Below are 22855 nucleotides of genomic sequence, written 5' to 3' on the forward strand. Positions count from 1 at the left end.
TGGCCGCTGCGTTTTCGACCAGTGTCTTTTTTTGATGCCGCAAACTGCGCTATGGCAATGGTGTTCCAGCTTGGCGACAAGTGGACCGCAGTCGTCAGGCGGCTGGTTTCAGTCCGGTCAACGGTCTTTGAATTTGTGCATGCGAATCGAGACATGACAGAGGTGTCGAATTCCAGGCTCGCAAGTCCGATGGCGAATTCGTCTGCTGGATCCGCAGAAGAGGGTGCGATGAGGTTATCTCGAAGCACAACGCGCCAATCAGCACCGCCAGCGGAGGAGAATAGCCAGGGCTGGGCTCCAGACTGGCCCATCCCGTCCCATGATTCTGGCAGGAGGCAACTGCGTTAGCGGAAGGAAGATAAGATAACGTTGAAAGGTTGAAAGATGGATGAAAGATGCACCTGTGCGGCCACGATGGCGCTTGGGCCAGCGACAACTCAGAAGACGAGTACGTACCCCTTCAACAGGTACGTATCCGTAGGTACCTTGAAGGAAGCGCCAGCAGCAAGCTTAAAAGCGGGCAGAGATGGTGGTGGCAATGGCAATCACCGCACCCTCGTCGCATTGCGGTCCGACCGATCCGCTGGATGTTTTGTACAGGGCAACGCAGCAAACACTGATGGCCTGGAATCGACCGACCGACGGGCACCGCACAGGGTGTCATCGCCGGGTGATGGCTCGTCGGGTACCTAAGTGTGTGTCCGCGTATCTGCAGCAGAGCGGTGCAAATCAGGTCCAGACTCGGGCGGCTTACCTGCCTACCTGGTACACAAGGTACGGATACAGTGTGGTGTTGAGGTGGTTGCTTGGGTACGAGTACCTAAGTAAGGTAGGCATTAGCTAGTTATGCAGCCAAAGCAAGAATTCTGTCAATCCAATAAACGCCATCGGTTCGTATCTCTTTGACAAGCTAGATTGCCAGGTCAGAATTAGTCTATTTACACGTGCGAAGATGGCGCCAACATTTTTTCCTTCTGTAATTCTTTCTTTGCGCTTCCTTCCCGAGCTCTTCGCGCCGCTGCAGCTGCCAACTGCCTGTCAGGTACGGATGCCGCACTGCCTACCTTACACTGCACCACTCGGTTGCTTGCTCACTCCGTGCCCCCGATGCCCATCACTTCCATTTGATTTGCACTTACGCAGTAATAAGATTCCTTGCCTGGCTGCTCGATAGGCCGAGATATGTGCACAAAAACACCGCTAAACGCCCACCGTCTTGTCCCCTTTTGGAGGGCTATCCCTGCTTGCATCCCGGTTTCGACCAGTTTCGGGCAAGTGATGGTGCAGAGGGAAAACGGCCAAACCCACCCATGTCAGTCCACATCCACGGTCGTCTGCAGTGCTGTCCACAGGCCCATGACATGGCAATGGGCATTCCAACCAGGAAGGCCGCCCAGTGTTGCCGCCGTAGAATCATCTTAAGAATACGAGCTTTCCAGCCCACCCGTGTCTGCCAATACCTGACTTCCACCATGCATGTCCTTCCTGCCAGGCCTGCCTCATCCTTCCCTCTTCCCCAGACTGCCTGACCAAACCGGGAGAGGTGAATGAACCCTGACCTGCTGAAGGCCGCTCCTCCTCCCGCGATTGACTTCGATTGACCACTGCAGGTTGCAGGTGCGAACCGCCTTGCGGATATCTGGGCGCTCATCCTTGCCATCGGGTCTGCCGCCGGTTTGGGGGAATTCTTGAACATCACAGGCCCCCCCTGCAACTTCTCTCAATATCTTGTACCTGCCTCCCGCCAAAGCAACACACCCTTTTCTTGCCAGCATCCGTCGCCACGTCTCGCCGCTGCGACCGCGTCTGCCAAAAACACACCGAGTCAAACATCACCAGTTTTCTCCGAACGTCGTGAATGCGATCCAATTCCGACTGAGAACCGCTTCGCCGGCTCACCACAACATTACGCATTCGTCATCACCGTACAAACGAAATAAGTACCGAGAATCCCGGTCAACACCATCTAAAACAGCTCCATTACGTCTCGGAGACACCCCTAGAGCTCTCCACCACCCGCTTTCCGTCTCCTCGGGAGCGTACACGATCTTCCGCGACCACCGAACAACATCGAGTCTCAACCTGCAACACAGCTTCTCGCAGCTTGAAACATCTCTATGTCTTTGACCTTGCTCACCATCAGCTCGGTTCGATACACCCTAGACATCGCTTCTGCAGCTACCAGATAACACCCGTCCATCGTCACACCCGATCTTTTTTCTCGGGCATTTTCGCCCTGCGAGCCCACGGAACCGTTCTGTCGTCACTTGCCTCGATTGCCCAGGATGGCCAGATTGGGGGCTTCACTATCGCCTGCTGCGAGTTGGCTCGCCGTATTCGCCTCGTTCACGACAGCTTTTGCTGCGACGGAGACCATTTACATTACCGGGCAGGATAAGGATGGCAACACCGCAGAGCTCGCCACCAACCGACGTCCCGCCTTGTACACTGGCGATTTTGGCGACTGCCTTGGAGGACAGAGTCTTTTCAACGTCACCAAATTCGACGCCGCCTACTATGCCGACAACATGACGGTCCAGTTCCATCTCGATGGAACAACCAACATCCGGAACGAGTCGTTGATGAGTATGCTTGAATGATTCCCAGCTTCTTCCAGACTACTGACGTTGAAATAGTGCACATCAACGTCGAAGCTTGTAAGCCGACTTGAGACGAACTTGCATGCAAGAAATGGGATGTGCTGACTTGGCGCAGATGGCGAGACGAGATTCGAGATGAACTTTAACCCGTGCATGACCAACATCGCGAGGTGCGTCAACGTCCCTGCGTCCTCGCAATGACTCGCTGACATTGCATAGTCTGTGCCCTTTGAATGCGAGCGTTCCGATTACTGCCTTCGCCGAGTTCAGGCTCACGCCAGCTCAGATCGATGGCATTCCCTCCATCGCCCTCGACATCCCCGACTTTGAAGGTTCAGCCCGTATCCAGATCTTCGCAAACTCGAGCGAGACTCAAATTGGGTGCTTCCAGGCCGTTATGCGGAATGGCAACAGCTTCTCTCATCCTGCAGCCATTTCCTCGATTCTTGGCGTCTTCACTCTGGCCGCAATCCTTGCTTCGGTTGCAACCGCAATATACGGCGTCAGCATTACTCACATTAGAACGCATTACGCCCACTCTCTATCAGTTCTTGTCATCTTTGAGACTTTCCAGACCGTCTTTTTCTCCGGCGCCCTATCTGTCGACTGGCCCAGCGTTTTGCCTGCCTGGTGGAGCAACTTTGGATGGGCTGCAGGCATGATATACAGCAAGCAAATGGTTGACTCGATTGACGGATTTGCCGGAGTGACTGGTAATGCTAGTCAAGTCGGTGGTGCAGGATCGACGGTCATCAACACCGGCGGCGGTATAGTCCAACAGATCTACGGACGCTCACTTGATAGTCTCTCGGACACCCCCATCGAAGTTGCCCCTCTCCCGCAAATCGCCAAGCTCGCTGTCAGAGAGCTCAACACAAGCAATCCCTACGAATACTACTGGTCCGGCTCTCCGGTAGCCCCTGGAATGCCTACACCTGGCAAATGGATTGGATTCGCTGGAGATCTGTCAGCTCTTGGCATCCCGGCCGCGGATGCTTTCACCATCGGTCTCGTCTGGTGGTTGGTAGCAATCGGCCTCGTTGCTCTGTCCATTACCGTTCTCAAGTTTTCCCTTGATGCAATGGCACGGTTCAAGCTGATGAACGAGGACCGCTTCTTGTACTTCAGGAACCATCTAGGAGGGTACCTGGCGGCTGGTGTTCTGCGAACGCTCCTCGTTGCGTTCTTCTCTCTGATGACTCTGGCCCTGTTCCAGTTCAATATCCGCGCACCCGCCGGTCCTACCGCTATTGCTGCCATCGTCTTTCTCATACTATTGGTTGGCGTTGGTGGCATAGCCACTTATGCCTGTTTCTTCCGTCTACGCCTCGGAAAGTACGAAATGGGTCCTGACACGATCGTTTTTGAGCAAGGAAAGCTGTTTAGCTCGGTCCCGGCTGTTGCTGCGACCCGCGCAAGCAACCTCGGAGAGAAGGAAACGACGGCGAAACGATACGGATCGATGCCTTTCTTCAAGATTCGCTACGTTGATGACGACCCCAACCGAACGACAGTCCACAAGGACGAGGCGTACATTAAGCGATTTGGCTGGCTTGCTGCTCGATACCGCCGGACGAGATGGTGGTTCTTCGCGTGTTGGCTCGGCTACCAGTTCATTCGGGCATGCTTCGTCGGCGGTGGAGCCCGAAACCCGCTTGCGCAAGTCTTTGGACTTTTCATCTGGGAGATCATCGCTTTCCTGGTGTTTATCAAACTGAACCCGTTTGAGGGCCAGCGAAACAACTCCCTGGCGATTTGGATGCTCGGCATTGCAAAGGTGGCGACTGCCGGTTTCTCCATTGCCTTCTTGCCCGCCTTTGCTATTGGTCGCATTCTATCGACAGTGTTTGGCATCATTATCATCGTGGTTCAGGGCTTCCTCGTCGTCGCGGTGTTGGTTTTGATCGTCCTCGGTTGCATCTCGTCATGGATGTCGCTCAACCGGAACCGCGAGCAGTTCCCCGAGAAGCTGGACGGACTTCGCATTAGATACTACGAACACATGGCAGCAAAGGCGGACGATCTCCCTCCGCCCCCGAAACCCGACCCCAGCCAACTTCCCCCTCGGGAGCCCCCACAGCCGTACTTCAACGTAACCAGTGTTCGTCGAGCTCGCAAGATTGAAGATGAGCACGAAGCGGGTGAGATGGAGGACGTCATTCGGCCTGTGAATGCATCGGTTGTACAGTTTGCACCGGGCACGAAGACCAGAAACCGAGCGAATAGTGCCAGTTCGCGCTACTCAGTTAACTCCTTGCCACGCCGTGCCAGAGCAAACTCGCACCGCGCGTCATGGAGTTCAGCCGATTTCGCCGAGTGGGATAAGCAGGTGACCCGTGAGCGGTCTGGCTCACTTACACACCGCAATGGTCATCAACGAAATGGTTCCTTCCGACAGGTGTCTCACTCGGAATCCCAGCCAGATCTCGGTCGTGGATCTAACAATAACACGCCACTTCCGGAGCGGTCAGCGTCAACGAATGAGCTTCGCCGGATCATGACGCCCACCGAAGAGGTTCCGGAGGAGCACATTATGACTCCCGGCGCCATGGTTGCGGACGAAAAGCGCGACAGCAAGTCGGATGAGTCCACGATCTCGCCCATCCATGAGGGAGACGAGGACAAATATTTTGCGACAAAGGGGGATGTTTCGCCCATCCAAGAGAAGGATCAGAAGTCTTGAAATGGTGTTTAGACACGAATTGTTTTCAACGGCACCACCAAGCCGTGTACCAAGCCTGCGACTTCATCGTTTTGACACGCCTTGATGGCGTTTTTCTTCACTATTGCATAGCATTGCATAGACGGCCGCAACCCCGGCCTGAACGAATTTGCATGAGAAACGGATTATGAGGCGTTGGACGGGAAAAAGAACTCATTTAGAAGAAGGAATATTTTGTAATGGCACCACAGTGTTGGGGATGAGCGGCTGGTTGCTTGCAACCAGATTGCATCAGGCACATATTTGGCGGCCTTGGACAAGGCAGCCCGTGGATACATCTGCAGATATAAGTGGTCATTGGCATCCCAAGATAGAGCCTAGCTGCTTAGAATTAGAAATTCAGTATTGAAGTAATTCATTCACCCTTCAAGTCTGCAGTGGCATCATAATTTGAGAGGAATTGCTCGTCGAAAACCGCTTGCACCGTTTTCATCTACCGTAAAATATATGTCCAAGATTCCCTATATATCTTTTTTGACTTTCCAGAAAATGCACCCCGTCCCATGCCCGACACCTGATGTATGTATATATATCTTTAGAAATCACTCAATGACGCTTCAGGCAAAGCCCTTGAGAACGGCGGCCTCGGCGTTGAGGATGGAAGAGCCAGCGGCGCCAATGACGGTGTTGTGGCTAAGGGCGACGAACTTGATGTCGAAGATGCCGCTCTCGTCCTCCCTGACGCGGCCGACGCTGACGGTGTACCCGCGGCCGAGCTCGCGGTCCAGACGCGGCTGTGGGCGGTCGGGCTCGTCGAAGACGATGATGGGGCTCTCGGGCGCGGAGGGGCAGCCGAGCTTCTGCGCGTCGGAGACGTACTCGCGCAGGGCCTTCTTCACGTCCTCGGCGCTGGGGGCCGGGCGGCGGGCGAAGCGCAGGGAGACGCAGGCGGTGTGGCCGTCGAGGACGGGGACGCGGTTGCAGGCGGCGCTGACCTTGAGGTCCTTCTGGTCCTCGAAGGCGGTGAGGTCGCTCGTGATGTTGCCGAGAATCTTCTGGGCCTCGGTCTCGAGCTTGTCCTCCTCGCCCGAGATGAAGGGAACGACGTTGTCGATCATGTCCATGGAGGAGACGCCCGGGTAGCCGGCGCCGGAGACGGCCTGCATGGTGACGACGGAGACGGCGTCGACGGGGCCGAAGACGGACTGCAAGGCGGCGAAGGGGATGACGAGGCCGATGACGGCGCAGTTTGAGTTGCAGACCAGGAAGCCCTTTTGGAGCTTGTGCTGGGCGCGCTGGTGGGGGATGAGGTCGAGGTGGGGGAGGTTCACGGTGGGGACGACGAGGGGGACGAGGGGGTCGCGGCGGTAGTTCTTTGCGTTGGAGAAGACGGCAAGGTTGGCCTTGAGGAATTCCATCTCTGTTGTGGTGGTTGTGTTAGCTGTGACAATGTACAGAGAGGTGCGTCAAGGGAACGAACCAATCTCGCCAGCGACGTCGGAGTCCAGGCCGGAGAAGACAATGTCGCAATCCGCAAACTCGGAGGCTTTGCACTCGCGCACGACGAGGTCGCCAAAGGGGCCCATGGGCGAGGCCTGCTTCCAGCGGACGGCATCGCGGTATTTCTTGCCGGCGGAGCGGGAAGAGGCGCCGACTGCGACGAGCTTGAGGTAGGGGTGCTGCGAGAGGAGGAGGATGAAGCGCTGGCCGACGGAGCCGGTGCAGCCGAGGACGCCTGTGTAATCGTATCATGTCAGTATTTGTGTGTTCTCGAGTCTGGGCTTCATCATCGTGGTCTCGTGTGCGTGGTAGGTTCCGTTGACGGAGGAGCGCAGGGGCGGCAGCGGTTCATGGCGGGGGAGGGGCAATTTGGGGGCAATCGCGTTCGCACGTACCGCACTTCTTGACGGGGAATTCGCCCATGGTGTCTGAGTGTTTCGGGGGGTATCGAGGGTATCAATTGGGTTGAGCAAAACAAAGACAGACCAGTCCGAGAAGCGGGAGGGCTTGATATATGGGCGACGGTGATGTGAGTCAAGAGGGGAGTGGCATGTCGTGCCGCGCCCTGGCCCGATTATTTTTTGGGGGAGGGAGCGACGTCGGTAGCACCCCGCCATGCCCCGCCATCGGAGCTTGCGTCTCTGTGCAGTGCAGGGGACTGAGCAACTGTAGCGCGGTAAATCGGTCGTCTCTGATTGGGAACTGACTTTTTTTTGTCGCTCATTTTTTCTGTCTCCCACTTGCGACTGCCATCTGCCGCCCTTCTCCCGCCGTTGTTGCGCCAGGAGATGGCAAGGGTCCAGAGACCGGTCGGGATCTGGTGTTTGTCGACATCGCCGGCCGGCGATTGGAATCATGCAGTCATTGCAGGTGGTCTGTCACGAGTATGGCATACTCAAGGAGTAGCAGTTCCCGGCTCGGTGCATTGTCATCCCATCACGAACTCTCATCTCATTGTGCCTCTGATTCCACAGCATGTCTGCTCCAGTGTATCTCAACCCCGCATACTGTCCAGGTTTCAAGCTGAGATGGCGGCCAAGTGTAAATCGTACCACGGACTGCACTGATAAAAGCGACGATGATAAAACTCCGATATTTAATTGAACGCAATTGCTGACTACAGACTGACGACAACCACGAACTTCAGACCTGAGGCTGTGTTGTCGTCTTCTCCGTCTTCCTTTGCACATCGGATTTCTCGCTGTTCTGCAGCTTTTTTGCGACATCGTAGCTGAGGAACTTTTCCATGTTCGGTACCAGAAACGAGCTTAGCAAAAGAATGACCGAGAACGGAATTGTTGTGTAGAACACGATCCTGAAGGAGCTCGTGTACGCCGTCTTGAGCGCGCTCCCCACTGCGGAAGTGATGTCCGCATTGATGCCCGGGACAGTCGAAAAGTCACCAGCCGTAATGGCTGCGAAGAGAGCTTCGATCGACGACGACGGAAGACCTGCCTCCGTTGCTGCCGGAACCACATACTTTGGCAAGTTCTTGTTCAGCTCATTTGTCAGGACAGAAGTATACAACGCCTGCGCCACTGCACCACCAAGACCACGAATGGATCCCATAACGCCTGTTGCGAGCCCGATATCTTGAGCTTCCCAGACCAGTGTGATTCCAGGGAACGAAATGTTGTCGACGAAGCCAATCCAGGTACACACCAGGGTTCCCAGAGCGATAGTCGCAGCCCATCGATCGGGCGAAATCGTGGTTAATGCAGTCATGAAAGCAAATGATAAGGCTGACGCGACAACGCACTGCCACTTCACCTTGGGCACGTAAGAGATGGTAAACCCTGCGATAGTCTGGCCGAGAAGAATGCCGCCGCCGACCACCGAGCTCTGCCACCCAATCTTCATCGAGTCTGTGGTGTAAATGCTGCCGATGATGGTAGGCCAAAGAACGGTGAGGGAGTAGTAGACCATCGCCCCGACTGTCGCGATGGCTATGATAGCGACGAAGCCGATGTTCTTAAACATCCTTGGAGGCATCAATGGCTGGACCTTGCAGAAGAAACCCTCTGCCGGAGGTTAGTTGAAGCACCACGTGGAGAACAATTTTGAGACTTACCGTAGATGGCAAAGGCAGCAAGAGTTGCGATGCCAATAAGAAGGGTGCAGAGTACTTCGGCGCTCGCCCATGGATACGCGGATCCTCCCCACGAGAGTCCGATGAGGAATAACACGCACCCGGAAACATACAGAAGGATGCCAACGAAGTCCAAGTCCTTGGTCATCTGGAGCCTGGTCTTCCCGTGGACATGTAGCTGGTCGTATGATGGCGGGTGGTAAAAGAACCAGTACAGAACCAACGAGAGTACTCCAAGGATGTCCCCCATGTAGTAGCTCCATCGCCACTTTGAGACAGTGTTGTCGAAGAGGGATCGAGCAATGACAGGGCCAAAGACAGCGAAGGGTAGCGAGGAAAGGAAGACGATAGTGACGATAGGCCCTCTCCACTTGTTCGGCACAAGCTCTCCCATGACGATGCCAAACGACAGCTGCCCGGCCGCCGCGATGCCGTTGCAGACATTTGCGGCAATGAGGGTCTCAACCGTCTGCGCACATGAGCCGATAACGCAGCCAATGAGACCGAGGATCGATGTCCCCAGTACCATCCACTTGCGTCCGTACAGATCAGAGAGTCGACCGACGAGAAGGAAGCCAATCGAACTGCCCATGGTCCACATGGTGGCAACCCAGTTGATGTTCTTGGAGGGACCGAGGTCTGCGTTGATGAGTGTACTTCAATCAGGTCAGTATCTCCTCAAGTGAACATTGTTGATGACTTACAGTGTGTTCGCAGGTAGTACCCATCCCAAGTAAGCGCAGATACTTGCGAGGCATTGAGCCTAGGACCCTATCAGCTTCAACTCAAAGACACCGATCAGGTCAATCTAGCATACGGTCAACGTTCCAAGGAACTGTGGGCTGCGAAAGTAACCGGCAGGCATCGCATCGTAGTTGCCACCGACGGCCTTCGTATCAATGTAGTCAACGGTTCCATCGGCATGAACCACTTTGGTGACGTTGCCGTCGTGAGTCTGTACTTTGCTGATATCATTTTCTGTCTCGAGATGGCGCGCAGAGGGCTCCTTGGCCTCTGTGCCGGACTGCCCGTCTGAGGAAGACATGGCCGTTGAACTAGATACCGAATATCGGCGGAGATGTTTGTACGTCTAGAGTCTTCAGATCCAGCGAAGAAAACATCCAGTCTGCTGGCTGCGGGTCTCGCTACCATGGAGTCGGGACGATAGCCAATATTAAATAGAACGGTCACCCTCCCCTCAGCAGACGGACGCCTTCATCCAAGCGTATGGATCGCCGGAATGTGCTACCCCAGTTCAAGGGAAAGGATGGTTATTCTTTCCCCACGCAACCCCGGAATCCAGGGATCTGGGGAAGTCGTGGCCGGCAAGAAGGGTGATTCAGGGGGGGGTTCCTCCCCAGGGCAGGTGAGAGGCTGGAGACATGGATAATGAAGAGTCCAGGGTGATTGGGCTCTTGCGCATTCACGAGTGAAACTAGCACCGTCGAGGTGGTACAGAAGATAGATAGGCTTGGGGAGTCGCATTCCTCGGGCGCTCTAGGGCGAGACATCGGCGAGCCCAGTGGCTGAGAGAGCGTCTTTCAGCCCAGACCTGTCTCGCTTGGATCCGCGTACTCGAGATGGATCTCCATCGATGCGACTTAGTGCGGGCCACAAACGTGCAGTGGCTTGAAGTAGACAAGGCGATGTCGCAGCCAGGATGACATCCAGTCAGCTCACCAAGCCTTCGCGTCGTAGGGCAGGTGTTAGTGAGCAGTCAGCAACCAGTCCTCATGATAGGGGCATTCGGACTCGAAGGGTTGGGTAAGGTAGCCTGGCTACCACCCTGCGTTTGGCATTTAGAAAAGCAAAGACACTGAATCATCGAGGCGCATGGTGTGGCATACATGCTGCGGTCGCATCGTTCCGCATGTTTGGGCTCGGATGAACATGAGCGAGGTCGAAGACCGGGAGGAGGAAAACCAATTCCGGAGGGGGGAGAAACGTCCCAGGGCTGAGGAATCCGGGGAGCGGTACTTGCCCCCTAGCTCTGCGGTGACAAGGGGTTTTGGAGATGCGGAGAAGGTCCCGAACACACGGTTCTCCAACGTTCACGTCAAAGACTGGGATCGAGAATAGTTGGTCTTTTCAGGCTAGGAAAGTGGCTCAGAAGCGAGAGGCGTAAACCTTGGAGTCGAAAGACCCGACGGTTGTGCTTAAAAATGCCCACCCGCCAAGAGATGGAACTGCGGAACCAATCGTTGGGTAGCCGACCTCCGTATTGGGAATCGACTGCCGAATGCAAGCCCAGCTGCAGGACGCTGAATCGGATGAACTTGATTACCTGAAGGCTTTTGAGCAGATTCCCCGACAAGCCCGACGACGGATCAAATCTCTATCAAGGACCAGGTTGGGCCGCAGTGGGAGACAACGTCAAGTACAAAAGCTCAATGGGTCACCAAAGTTAAGCCACAAAACTTTCCACCTCGCAGTGGGAAATCAATTCCGGAGTGGGATATGTCTCAGCTGCTCAACTCAAGCCCGTTCACATGTTCGATAATCCCGCCTCAAGGCACTGATTAGCAATCCATCCGCGCAAGTTGAACAAGAACCGACGGCCACCATGCAATCAGCACGTCTCGCAATCAAACGGTTTTCAGCTTTGTAGACCGATAAAATAGAAGGAAAGAAGCCTCTATATGGCGCATTTATCTAAGAGGTAGCCCAATACTGGTCATCTCTCGTGTCTTCAACCCTCAACTCCAAGGTGGCTCTTGGAAGAGGATATGACGCGGCCACTGGTTGAGAGGAAACATGAGAGCTCCAAATATTGGGATTGTTATCTGCGCGCAGCGCTACATATTTCCTACAGACGTCATTGCCGTCAAATTTGCCGTCTCTGTGGCTATTGCTCTGCCTCGTGTCCTTTTAATGCTGTTTCTGCCTTGTTGTATGTGACGTTTTGCTTTTTTATCCGACGAGATGAAGTATATGCCAGTGCAGACACCAATCATGGATGACGAACTCGATATACGGACGAAGATTATAGAGGCAAACCCGAAGCATCATGGAGTTGCAATATTGAATAGATGGCGGATAGACATCTTTTCGAGCCTGCCCAGGCCGATTATCGGTGGATGGTTACTCCAGCTTTGGCCTGACTACGTCGAAACCTGCAATCTTTACTTGACTTGACGAAAAGCCTTGTACATCATACTATAGATCCGTAAGACTTGAACCCCGGTGCGTTGTGGTATGTGACTCCACTCGTAACCCCGATATTGTGACCCTGCGCTGCCAAACCTGACGCCATGTGTGCTTCGCAATTTGCTCCGTACCCAAGACGACCAACACGATGGGTTTTCTTTTCTTCAATTACGTCCAATATCGCATGGTCGTGTCTGTATTAAGTTGATCCTGCATCAACACAGGTGATCACATCTCTCTCCACGCCCACCATCATTCAGCTCTTCGTCATCGTGTAATCAAGGCAACTTATCTCCGACAGCATACTCTTATCTTGTTCAATGATTTTAACCACAATTATGCAGCGAGTGAAGGCCCAGATTGGTGGCTTTCCTGGCACCTCCGCCTCCTTGAGCTCATCTGATAGCCGCCTAAGTTATGAGCAAGCAGACTCAGGAGCTCCGTAGCCTTCCTAGCCTGCCTCGGCAAAAGATACATCACAACTTATTTATCTCCAGTTCGTGAATAAGAAGATTAGCCAGCAAACAAGTGGATGCTTTGAGCCAGCTCACGAGGGTCTGCATAAACAAGGGCTGGATGATGAAGGATTGCACTCGAAGATGAAGATCCAAGGCCATTCTACTCATCTGCTTTCATATCAACAAAGGCACCAAGTCTTTTCACACCACTTTGTGAACTTCTGCACCCACATGCCCGGAGGTACCGGGGGTTCTTTGACTACTACCGGTTCGGAGGGCCCACAAACTCGGAGGTGTGCTCCGGCCAGCACCAACATCAGTGCAAAACACCTCAGGGGCTGTTCAGAGCGTGTGACCCTTAAGTCACCTCTAGAAGAGCCAATCACCACCACCTCTGCCAGCATCGTGATCAACACAGACCCAATCTCTTCTGCTTCGAAAGGCCAGTGCCACCACTCTTGATTTCACAGAGGGCGAGAGCTGGCGGGTCCCCTCTCCCTGGAGGCTGCTCTCGCCATTCTTGTAATTATCATGAACGCCGAGAGCTCTCTTAACCACGATTGAAGCCCTATGCAGCCCACGTTTTGAGATATTGGAATATCCCCTCTGTCCACCACTACCCAGCTGGTTTCTGAAACCCTACCCACCCCCAGACTTGGTCTCTTTGTCTCCCCCAAGCAACCCATCTCCTACCCTGCCTCTCCAACTCTCCATCTCTCTCCCACACACACTTACCCATCTCCATCTACCCTCATCCACCTTACCCATCTTACTCCATCCATCTCTCCATCTCCATCTACCCGAATCCTTCCCTGCTTCGCATATCCCCAGCTTCACGAGCTTCGTTTGACTACTTCGCTGCATCTTTTTTTGCGTCGCGGAAAAATCAAGATCGTCCATCATGTCTGGTTCTACCGACAACAGAAAGCTCCTCGAGCAGCTCCAGAAGCTCTCTTTCCAGCACGAGCTTGAGCAGGCTTCGATGGCTGGTTCTGCCGCCTCCCAGATGGCTGAGCCTGTCTACGGCCTCCAGAACCTGTCTGTCTCGGCTAGCAAGTCGCCTGACTTCTCGTCGGCCTCGTCCGAGGATCGCGACCCTGAGCGCGGCGGTGGTAAGCCTTCCTCTTTTTTTTCCCCTCCATTTTCGTCGCTCCGGTGACGCCAACTTCCATTTTCCGCGATTCGCTTCCTTTGCGATGAAAACTGACGTCTCGGTCACAGGTGTCCCCCTGGACGTGTCTTCCCTTCGCGGAAGCCCTAACAGCTTCGCTCGCCGCTCCGAGGCCGCTGGCAAGGCTCTGCGCCCTACCATGTCGGCTACTGCCACCTTGTCTGTGTAAGTCAGCACTTCCGATCATTTGTTTCTACCGCAGCTAACCTGTCCCTAGTCACGCCCAGAAGGGCCCTGCTCAGGACGACGGTGATGTCTTCAACGACCGCTCCGCCGATGACAAGCCCCTGGGCATGTCTTCCTCTGCCTACAAGCTCAACCAGAGCCACATTCAGCAGGCCGGCTTCAAGGGCAAGGATGTGGTTCGTCGCAACTACGACGAGGGCTCTCCCACGAAGCCCCGCTCTGCCAGCAACAAGCTTGTTGACCCTCAGGCTACCTGGCCTGCAACTGCTTGCATCTTCGTTGCCAAGTAAGTATTCTCACAAGCTCTGGTCGGTTCTCTGCTAACCTCTACAGCCTCCCTGAGCATCGTGAGGACTACACTCTCGAGGCTGCGGTCACCAAGGAGTTCCAGCGCTTCGGCGTCGTCTTTGTCAAGATTCGTCGCGACACCAACGGAATGCCATTCGCTTTCGTTCAGTTCACCGTAAGTAACTCCACCATCGCTTCTATTACCACCTCATCATACTGACTCCAATCATAGAACGACGAGAACGCCAATGAGGCCCGCATCGAGGGCAAGGGTGCCATGATCCTCGGCCGTCCTTGCCGCACCGAGACTGTGCGCGCCAACCGTACGTTGCCATTTCCCGCCTCATCTTCTTCCCATACTGACTCTTCACACAGGCACTTACATCATCTACCGTCGCAACCGCACTGCGATCACCGTCGAGGAGGCCAACGAGCTTCTCACTCCCTTCGGCGACCTCGAGACCGCCCGCTTCCTTGATGACGAGATCCAGCAGCAGATGCGTCTGCCCGTCACGATCCGCGTCCAGTTCAAGGAGTTCGACTCTACCCAGCAGGTTCTCAAGGCTTTCCGCCTGAACAGAGTCTACCATGTCGAGGCCTACGACTTCAAGAAGGCTATGCAGGCCAGGTCTCGCAACCCTGAGCGCGTGTACCTCGACACCTACGACCGCGACCGTCGTTCCATCTTCATCGGCGACTTGCCTCTCGAATTCACCGAGAGCGACATTCGCATTCTCATGGAGGACGTTGGCAGCGTTGTCTCCGTTCAGGTCAAGCGCCTTGACTACCACCGTGGTAAGTTACCATTTCTCCCTTTGCACATCCAAGAGTCAAACTAACACATGAACAGAGGGACCCAAGCTCATCGCTTTCGTCGAGTTCACCAACCCGACCGTCCCCGAGATGGCCATCGAGCGCTACGTAAGTATTCGCCCTTCCCTTCACAACTTATCAAGATGAGTGACTGATACCTCACAGCACAATAACAACATCCAGGGCTACTACATCCGCGTCGAGCGTCGCACCAACCAGAACCGTCGTGGTGTCTCCAACACCCCCGGCCGCTTCCATGGCAACGGCTTCAGTGGCGCCGGCCCTTCCAACATGGGTGGCAGAGCCCCTTCTACTCCCGCTCGCGAGCAGCGTGGTCCTCTGGCTATCGAGGCCGGTACCAGCTTCAACCAGGAGGCTGTCCAGAACACTCCCGTTCGCCAGACTCCTCTCCGCAACGAGATGAACTCTGGCATGGCTCAGACTCAGAACGCCATGCAGCCTACCATTGTTCAGACCCCTCAGCACCAGAACGGCATGCAAGCCCAGCACGTTCAGCAGATGCCTGCCCAGGCGCAGCAGCAGGTTGGCCCCATCATGAACCAGATTCCTAACCAGGTTCAGAACTATGTTGCCCAGCAGGTTCCTGCTCAGGTCCAAGTTCCCGTTCAGGGACAGATGCAGTTCAACATGGCTCCCCCCATGGGTCCTGCTCCCGTTGCTCAGATGGGCACCCCCATGGGTCCTCACCCTAACCAGCAGCACATGGGCACTTCCATGGGCCACCACCCTCACCAGCAGATGGGCCCTCCCCCCGTTCCTCAGATGAACACCCCCATGATGCCCCAGTCTGGCTCCTACATGGGCACTCCCTTCTCCCAGGGTCCCTTCTCTCAGGGTCCTGGCTCGGCCTATGGCTTCATGACTCCTCAGCCTTCCCCTGGTGCTCCCTTCTGGGGCTACGGTCACGGAACTCCTCTCTGGACTCCGTTCCCTGTCGACCCTGCTGCCTTCATGGCTTTCACCAGCCCTGTTCCCCCCGCTCGTTCCAACGGCGTCGCTCCCGCTGGTCCTCAGCTTGAGGCCAACCAGGTCACCCAGTCTGAGCCTGTCATGACTGACAACAGCATCACCCAGGCTTAGGCCACTTTCTCTTGTTCGATTTTCAATCATCCCGGTTCCAGTTGTCGGTTTTCCCAAACGTTTCGGTTCTCCACAATCCGAACCAATCATTCGACTACTTACACATCGGCTTATCATTCGGAAATCCAACATTTCGGTTCGAAACCAACTGGTACCCAATCGTATTGCTCGACAAATCTCATCTTTCTTTCTTTCTTACGTGGTTTACAAACCATAAACAAACAAAATTGGTGTTGGGATTTGGTGTGTGGTCAGATGGGATTTTTTCTTGTGACACAGGGTAATGGTTGATGGATTCAAGGTTCGGTAGTAGAGAAATGGAAACAAAATGGAGTCATAGAAGGTTTTGTTTGTGCCAAAGAGCACTTTTCTACTCTCGATGTCAGGCCGACTTTCATCTAGTTAGCAATACAGTCTTGAGTAAAAGCTTCCGTGCTGCTGATCTCGTGACCAGAGCATTTGCGGGTGTCGGGTTTGGCGAGCGCAAAGTCCGATCCACGGATTCTAATATGCTGCAAGATTGCCATCATCTTCGTCTCTGAAGCTATCGCGACGAGTCAAAAGCCAGGACATCTGTAGATATGGGAGACCTGGCATCGACCCAGTGTGATGTGATGGGGACACATCTTTGAGGGTCCCCTTCAGCCCGGCGGAACCGAAATTTCGATCCGGCTAATTGAGCCGAACGCCACAGATCTTGAATAGTTTGACACTCCCTGCGGCTTTTGGAAGTCATGTTGTGTTGACATCTAGGTTGAGTCGGTGACCTAGGCATGTCGTCAAGCAGTCGTAGCGCGGGCCATATTTATCCCGATGAGAAGCTTCAGCTCCATGTACCCTTGTACATCCTCGGAGCTTGAAGGAAGCAACTGAAGATCTTCCAAGTTCGCGACGGACCATTACAAGCGTGCCCTATGGAAATTTAATCTCCCACTTCACAGAGATTGACAGCACCGAATTTACCCAGCGAGAGGGATCGAAGAAACAAGCCCCGCGACTGGTGGCGCATCACAGACTGAGCTTCGGCTCCAAAAACCACACCACCAAACCCCTTGGCTACGCCGGCAAAATACCAAAAAGATGCGGGCAACACCATCACTCATGGGCAAGGGCTTCTGGGCTCGGAGTTTGGATCATTTCAAGCGAAGCGCGACCATTGGTGAGCTTCTCCCGTTTCCAAGGCCTGCTCGTCGGCCCCCCACTAATCCTCGCCCGCCGCAGCTTTCAAAGCAGAAGGCATAAAAGGCGCGCAAGGCCCCTACATACTCCAAGACTTCCGCGCGCCCAACTCGACCGAAGACTGCAAACTCCTCTCCGACCGCGAAATCGGCGGCTTCTCCGAGGTCGCCCTCGACTGGGTCCCCTCAACATCCTCCTCCCCGACACAAACCACCGAAAGCAGCACACCCACAAGGACCGGCTACGCCCGCTTCCACGGCACGATATCCACTGCGCTGCCGAAAGACGACCCCAAGATCCAGCGCACAGGCTTCGCGGCATGGCGCACGCCCAACCAGCAGCCCACGGTGTTCGGCAAGTCATTATGGGACATTGACCCCTACGTATACCTCGCGATGCGCGTCAAGTCGGACGGGCGCAGCTACTTCATCAACCTGCAGACGGACTCGGTCGTGCCGACGGATCTGCACCAGCACAGGCTATTCGCGAAGCGGCCGGGCGAGTGGGAGACGGTGTTTGTCAAGTGGAACGACTTTGTGCGGACGAACCACGGGTTCGTAGTGGAGCCGCAGACGGAGATGCTGAGGTCCAAGGTCACGACGGTGGGCGTTGGACTCACGGATCGGAGGCCGGGGCCGTTTGAGCTCTGCATCGAGAGGATATGGGCTACAAATGATGTCGAGGAGGCAGAGGCGGCAGAGGCGGAAGCCGATGCGGCTGCTACGGAGAAGGCCAGGCAAGCGAGGGAAAGCGAGTTGAGGAATAAGCAGGGGCAAAGTATCCGGTGGTCAATTAGGTGATGTGCCAGTGTTGCATCAGGCTCCACGAGGAGCTTTGGGAAATGTGCAAGTATGGGGGTTGCTTGCGCGCATCTAGATCGCCGGCGGAAGCTGGCAGGCAGGTCTGCGAGACAGTTACCATTGAGTGCAGCACGGGCAGCTCAGAGAAGACTGATGGCATGCTCGTAGCCGGATTGGACAGTGTAGAAATATTCTGTAAAAATACCAAACGAATATCAATGCACTTGGAACAACCCTGACCATTTCAATTGGCCGATAAGACAGACGATCATAAATATTTGCCGTGAATTTATTATCATTCTGTCATCCCACTGAAAGGTGATATATCTTTGGGAGATACCAATTCTGGAGAGGGTAGCTGTGCTGATGATTGGTCAAAATCACGATGTTATTCCCCTGGCATTTATGGCCAATCATACCCCGCCAAAGACGGTGTGGGCCTCGAAGCATCACACTCGAACTCACTCATCGCATCACCACTGGTCATTTGAGTAAAGGTGGAAGGTGCCGAAAAGTCGTCTAGTCGCTGATTGTACCCGACAGAAGAAGCTGCTACGTTCCTAACGCCCTGGTTCAGCTCGTGCTCAAGGGGGTTCCGTTTGGCGCGGACCCGACGCGCCTACCGCCTTCACTTGCCTGGAACCTCCAAAACATGGTCATCCACGACCCTGGAGATTCTCAGCACGACTTCAGATGAACAGCTTCCAAAAGTCATACTGACGCGAGACCAAAGCATTTGCGCATTGAGGAAGGCCCGTAATGGCGCGCTACCTCACGCCAGCCAAGATTGGCCTCCTCGCCCTCGTCGAGCTCTACACAGACGAACACGTCCCCAGCACGGCCATCATCCCGGTCCTGTCCTTCATCACATCCCGTCTTCTCGACCCCGACCCGCAGAGTCTGACAACGGCCGCCAGCATAGAAAATCGCTGGCAGAAGGCAGAGAGCACCGTCAGCCTTGTCATCGGCATTAAGGATTTCGAAAAGCTGCTCAGCGCTCACTCCGTCGTCGTTGGTCTGCCCGGGAGGAAGCTGTGGGACACATTCCTTGCAAAGCTATGGGACATTAACTCCCTGGATGCACTCCATCAATTCTTTGGTCGACAATCGAATTGCCTAGTTAAGACGAAAGAGGAACTGCGCAGACTTGGGATTGAGGGTGATGCGGCGACACAGGAGCAACTAAAACGGGCGGGCATCACACTGTCGAGAAATTCGCCCCTGGGGCAGTTCATCAGGAGGAGTCAGCTGGAGTTCTCACGACTGCGATTTCACGATGTCACGCAGCTTTGGACAGACTTTGTTCAGTACCGACAACCTACAGCGGGATACCTGCGTCGGAGGAATCCGTCATTCGGACGGCTGAGCTTCGACAATGTGCTCATGACAGGAGACCAGGCGGACTGGGATCCGGAGGGCGTGGCGGCGCTGACTTCTGTCGTCTACGGGGACATGGTGTCAAGCGGCATGCCCTCTGCTGTTCCTGTCAGTACAGATGACATTGAGCTCTTGTTGGAGTTTCAAATCGATCAGATGCAGAGTCAGTCCATCGCGTTGAGAAGCCCGAAGCGTAGCTGACCAGACCAGAATTCGGCACACGAATACCGCTCGAACTCCGCAATCAATTTCATGACCTTCTGGGCGACAGCTTCATGGTACCCAGCTTGAGGCATTACTTGAGGTTCGTCTCGTTTGCCCTTCATGCTGCAGCTAGGTTGCTAACCTTTGACAGCTTTCTGGACGCGTGGAAATCCGGCGATTATCCTACAGCATTCGACTTCCTTCACCAGTATTTTGACTACACGATGCAGAACCGGGACAGAGCATTCTACCAATACGCGCTAATGAACCTGGCCGTACTTCAGGCAGACTTTGGCTGCTACAAAGAGGCCGTGGCCGCGATGCTCGAGACCGTATCCACGGCTCGCGAAAACCGCGACATGTCCTGCCTGAACTTCGCCCTCAGTTGGCTCTTTCATTTTGGAATGGCCCACCCAGACCTGGTTAAGGACCTGGAAGCGGACAGCCTGTTGGGTACGGCGAAGGAGAGTCTTGCCTATTTGCGAGTCAAGGCCAAGGAGACGGGAATGTGGATGCTGTGGGCTTCAGTGCTACTCAGCGAGGCAAAACTTGGCCTCGCAAACGGTGAAAGTGTGGCCACTTCCATCGAGCTTATGGTCCGGAGCTCGCACTTGGTTGTTGAGCGGAACATGAAGAGCATGTTCGGGGGTCAGCTCTCCATCATGATTGCCTTGTGGGACAGAATCGGCCTCGCATCGCTCTCGGCCATGAACTGCGAGATATTTCTTCGCTGTCATGCAAGGCATTCGACCTTTGAAGACGAGTTGAAGATCACGGCTCGCCTAGCTCAACAGCTCGTGGCAAGGGGCAAATTTGACGAGGCTCTGCAAAAAATGGAGACGCTAGACGAAAACTCGTTGCGAGCTTGGAAGCCGAACCAGTACTGGTTCAAGTATCGCGGAATCATCAAGCTGAGGAGAGATCTGCACCATAACAACCTTGATGGTGCGGAGCAGCTACTCGCCCAACTTTTACAGTCGAAGAAAGACGACCTCGAGGTAGACATGGCCTTCGTCATCGACTTCCTTCACGTCGACTGTCTTATCCGACGGGGCAACCTGCCAGAAGCCTTTTCCAAGGTAGAAATCATGCTTGCTTCGCTTCGGGACGACAAGAGGGACATCCAGCTCCGCGTTAGGCTGATGCTGCTTAAGGTCCATCTCTACGACAAGTGTGGTCGACCACAACGAGGGTTCACCATCGCCATGCGGGCAGCTAGCATGGCTTGGAGGTCGAGGCTGGTAGCAAGCCTGTGGCAGGCCATCGGTGCCATCGCCAACATCCTGACGTCGCTAGAAGAGTTCGAGGCTTCCATCCAGCTGCTGAACGCCATCCTCCCACGCAGCCTCGAGTGCGACTCTGCGGCCCTGGCAGGACAGCTTTATTCCTTCCTCGCAGACGCCAACATGGGTATGGCAGGCAAGATGGCACCACAGTCAGCGAAGCGCAGAGAATATCTGACTCGAGCCACCAGCGCCATCCAAAAGGCGTTTGATTACTATTCCAGCATCGAGGACATCACACGGCAGTGTGAGATGATGGCCAAGAAGGCCACCATCATGAAGGTGGCGGGAGATAAGGTCCTCGCAGCCGACTACGCGGCCGCATATGTAGCGTTACGAAAGAGCGCTGCTTCGCTCTCGGTATCATAGGCTATAGACCGACAGAGTTCATTTGCATTGGGACGGTGCATAAGTAATGCGATGGGGGTTTCTTTTAAGAAGGCCGCATCTCTTCGATTGCTGTGACATAGGGAAAATGTACAGAATAGTCTACCCCCCAACAAGCGTGTCCCGAGTCTATGGATCGCTCCCTCCCCGATGCGAGTTCACGCATACTGGTGCCCGAGTTCTGGCAATTTAAGCCTTGTCCTTGTTGTGGTAGTTGACGGAGTCGTTCCAGCTGTGGACCACGTTAGCATACTTGCCCGTTCTCTCATAGCCCGCAGGAGGGATGAACACGTACAAGAGGGTCTTGTCACCGTTACCCCACTGGTAGTTCTTGGTGCGGATGTTCTGGTAGGGGTACTCAACGCGCTCCTCCAGAGGGGGCATGTGGCTCCAGTGCTCCCAGTGCTCGTTCCAGAGGACGTAGGCGTTGGCGCCGGCGAGGGCGAGGGCGGGAATGCAGGCGCTGTATCACACACAGATGGTCAGCCTACGGTCTCCTTGGTTCAAGGTTTCGCTCGATCCCCGATTGACAAATCCCGCGTGCCGTCGACTTCGTGATTCATGCCCCTTCACTTCCAATTCGAGTTCCAACACTTCCTCCGTCGCAATGTCCTGCATGAATACTCTCTTCAACGGCGTGGGGATTCACTCAGTCGGAGAACGGGTGATGTTCGGGGGTTCGGGGGGGAGGCATACTAGATGGAGATCTTGCGCCAGAGTTCTGCTCACGTTCGTTAGCACTTCTATATTTCACTCAATTGACTTCCTCCCCGCGGGGCTCAATTGGCTCCCCGTCCCCAATGTCACTCTTCCCTCCTCCGCTCGCAATCCCGTACAACAGCAAAGGGGTGCATGTGGTATGACGAACCAGTGGTGCCGGCGGCGTGGTGCTTGGCAGCCTCGCGCTCCCTGACGAAAGCGTTGTCGGTGGTGCTGGCGAAGCGGCGCTGGACGGTGGAGCGGGCGGCCGGGGCGCGGGCGGCGCTGCGCGCGGCGGCGGAGAAGAGGCGGGCGCTCATGGTGTGTGTGCGGTATCCGGTGTGGTGGTGGAGGGGAGATTTTTTGTGACGTTCGGTCGTCGGTCGGGGTGGTGAAGATTGAGGTTCGTTGCGGGACGGGATCAGGTCATGGAGCTCGGTTAGCGGGAACCGGTGGTGGTGATGGCCGGGTTTGTGGCCTGGATTGTTAGGCAGGGATAAAGGGCAGGGATCTGCTGCTCTCTCTTTTTTTGGTGGGCGGGCTTTGCGGGATGACTAAATGATGTCAGGTCATTTGCGGAGGAAGTAGGAACTGTTTTCCTGGGCCGATGGAGGAGCAAGGCATTTAAACCCCCTGCAAACAGTCAGAGTTTACCAAAAGGGAAACCCAAAATAAAATTGGCGTAATTCAAACCTGAGTTTTCGCTTGCTTCTTGGGTGTAAATAATGATCTGAATTGCCATGCAAAGGACGCCAGTTGATGGGTCGAGGCAGCGTTGAATCGGGTCACGTGACATCGCCTCAAAGTCGTGCCGCGTCCATGACGGCAGCGACGTCGCGCGGTCACTCACGACGTGTAAGCGGTCGAGGGCGAAGTTGCTCCAGCCAGACGCCTCGCTCTCACTTTTTGTA

The 22855-nt window shown here is 54.9% G+C and overlaps 7 protein-coding genes across 7 annotated transcripts; 4 read left to right on the top strand and 3 right to left on the bottom strand.

The window, feature by feature from the left end:
* Nucleotides 1-1278: 1278 nt before the first annotated feature.
* On the top strand, nucleotides 1279-5283 carry GCG54_00012507 (uncharacterized protein; the record flags this gene model as incomplete). Its single annotated transcript, XM_045412383.1, has 6 exons — nucleotides 1279-1312; nucleotides 1618-1730; nucleotides 1840-2039; nucleotides 2285-2586; nucleotides 2716-2770; nucleotides 2820-5283. 6 exons carry the CDS (start codon nucleotides 1279-1281, stop codon nucleotides 5281-5283), a joined length of 3168 nt encoding a protein of 1055 aa, XP_045261418.1.
* A 596-nt stretch (nucleotides 5284-5879) lies between these two features.
* On the bottom strand, nucleotides 5880-7185 carry GCG54_00012508 (putative aspartate-semialdehyde dehydrogenase; the record flags this gene model as incomplete). The annotated part of the gene is made up of 3 exons (XM_045412384.1): nucleotides 5880-6682; nucleotides 6743-6997; nucleotides 7158-7185. 3 exons carry the CDS (start codon nucleotides 7183-7185, stop codon nucleotides 5880-5882), a joined length of 1086 nt encoding a protein of 361 aa, XP_045261419.1.
* A 720-nt stretch (nucleotides 7186-7905) lies between these two features.
* GCG54_00012509 (MFS-type transporter) lies at nucleotides 7906-9896 on the bottom strand (the record flags this gene model as incomplete). Its single annotated transcript, XM_045412385.1, has 4 exons — nucleotides 7906-8783; nucleotides 8834-9507; nucleotides 9556-9614; nucleotides 9669-9896. The coding sequence occupies 4 exons, from the start codon at nucleotides 9894-9896 to the stop codon at nucleotides 7906-7908; spliced, it is 1839 nt and encodes a 612-aa protein (XP_045261420.1).
* A 3461-nt stretch (nucleotides 9897-13357) lies between these two features.
* GCG54_00012510 (uncharacterized protein) lies at nucleotides 13358-16015 on the top strand (the record flags this gene model as incomplete). Its single annotated transcript, XM_045412386.1, has 8 exons — nucleotides 13358-13568; nucleotides 13678-13792; nucleotides 13845-14099; nucleotides 14147-14276; nucleotides 14334-14424; nucleotides 14477-14896; nucleotides 14952-15022; nucleotides 15080-16015. The coding sequence occupies 8 exons, from the start codon at nucleotides 13358-13360 to the stop codon at nucleotides 16013-16015; spliced, it is 2229 nt and encodes a 742-aa protein (XP_045261421.1).
* A 1080-nt stretch (nucleotides 16016-17095) lies between these two features.
* GCG54_00012511 (Complex I intermediate-associated protein 30) lies at nucleotides 17096-17994 on the top strand (the record flags this gene model as incomplete). The annotated part of the gene is made up of 2 exons (XM_045412387.1): nucleotides 17096-17174; nucleotides 17237-17994. 2 exons carry the CDS (start codon nucleotides 17096-17098, stop codon nucleotides 17992-17994), a joined length of 837 nt encoding a protein of 278 aa, XP_045261422.1.
* A 759-nt stretch (nucleotides 17995-18753) lies between these two features.
* Nucleotides 18754-21227, top strand: GCG54_00012512 (Anaphase-promoting complex subunit 5; the record flags this gene model as incomplete). The annotated part of the gene is made up of 3 exons (XM_045412388.1): nucleotides 18754-19534; nucleotides 19582-19675; nucleotides 19727-21227. The coding sequence occupies 3 exons, from the start codon at nucleotides 18754-18756 to the stop codon at nucleotides 21225-21227; spliced, it is 2376 nt and encodes a 791-aa protein (XP_045261423.1).
* Nucleotides 21228-21434: 207 nt separating this feature from the next.
* On the bottom strand, nucleotides 21435-22264 carry GCG54_00012513 (uncharacterized protein; the record flags this gene model as incomplete). The annotated part of the gene is made up of 3 exons (XM_045412389.1): nucleotides 21435-21708; nucleotides 21942-21966; nucleotides 22114-22264. 3 exons carry the CDS (start codon nucleotides 22262-22264, stop codon nucleotides 21435-21437), a joined length of 450 nt encoding a protein of 149 aa, XP_045261424.1.
* Between the last annotated feature and the right edge of the window lie 591 nt (nucleotides 22265-22855).

Source organism: Colletotrichum gloeosporioides (genome assembly GCF_011800055.1).
Source record: "Colletotrichum gloeosporioides strain Lc1 chromosome Unknown consensus_65, whole genome shotgun sequence".
In the NCBI taxonomy this organism is placed as follows: Eukaryota; Fungi; Ascomycota; class Sordariomycetes; order Glomerellales; family Glomerellaceae; genus Colletotrichum; species Colletotrichum gloeosporioides.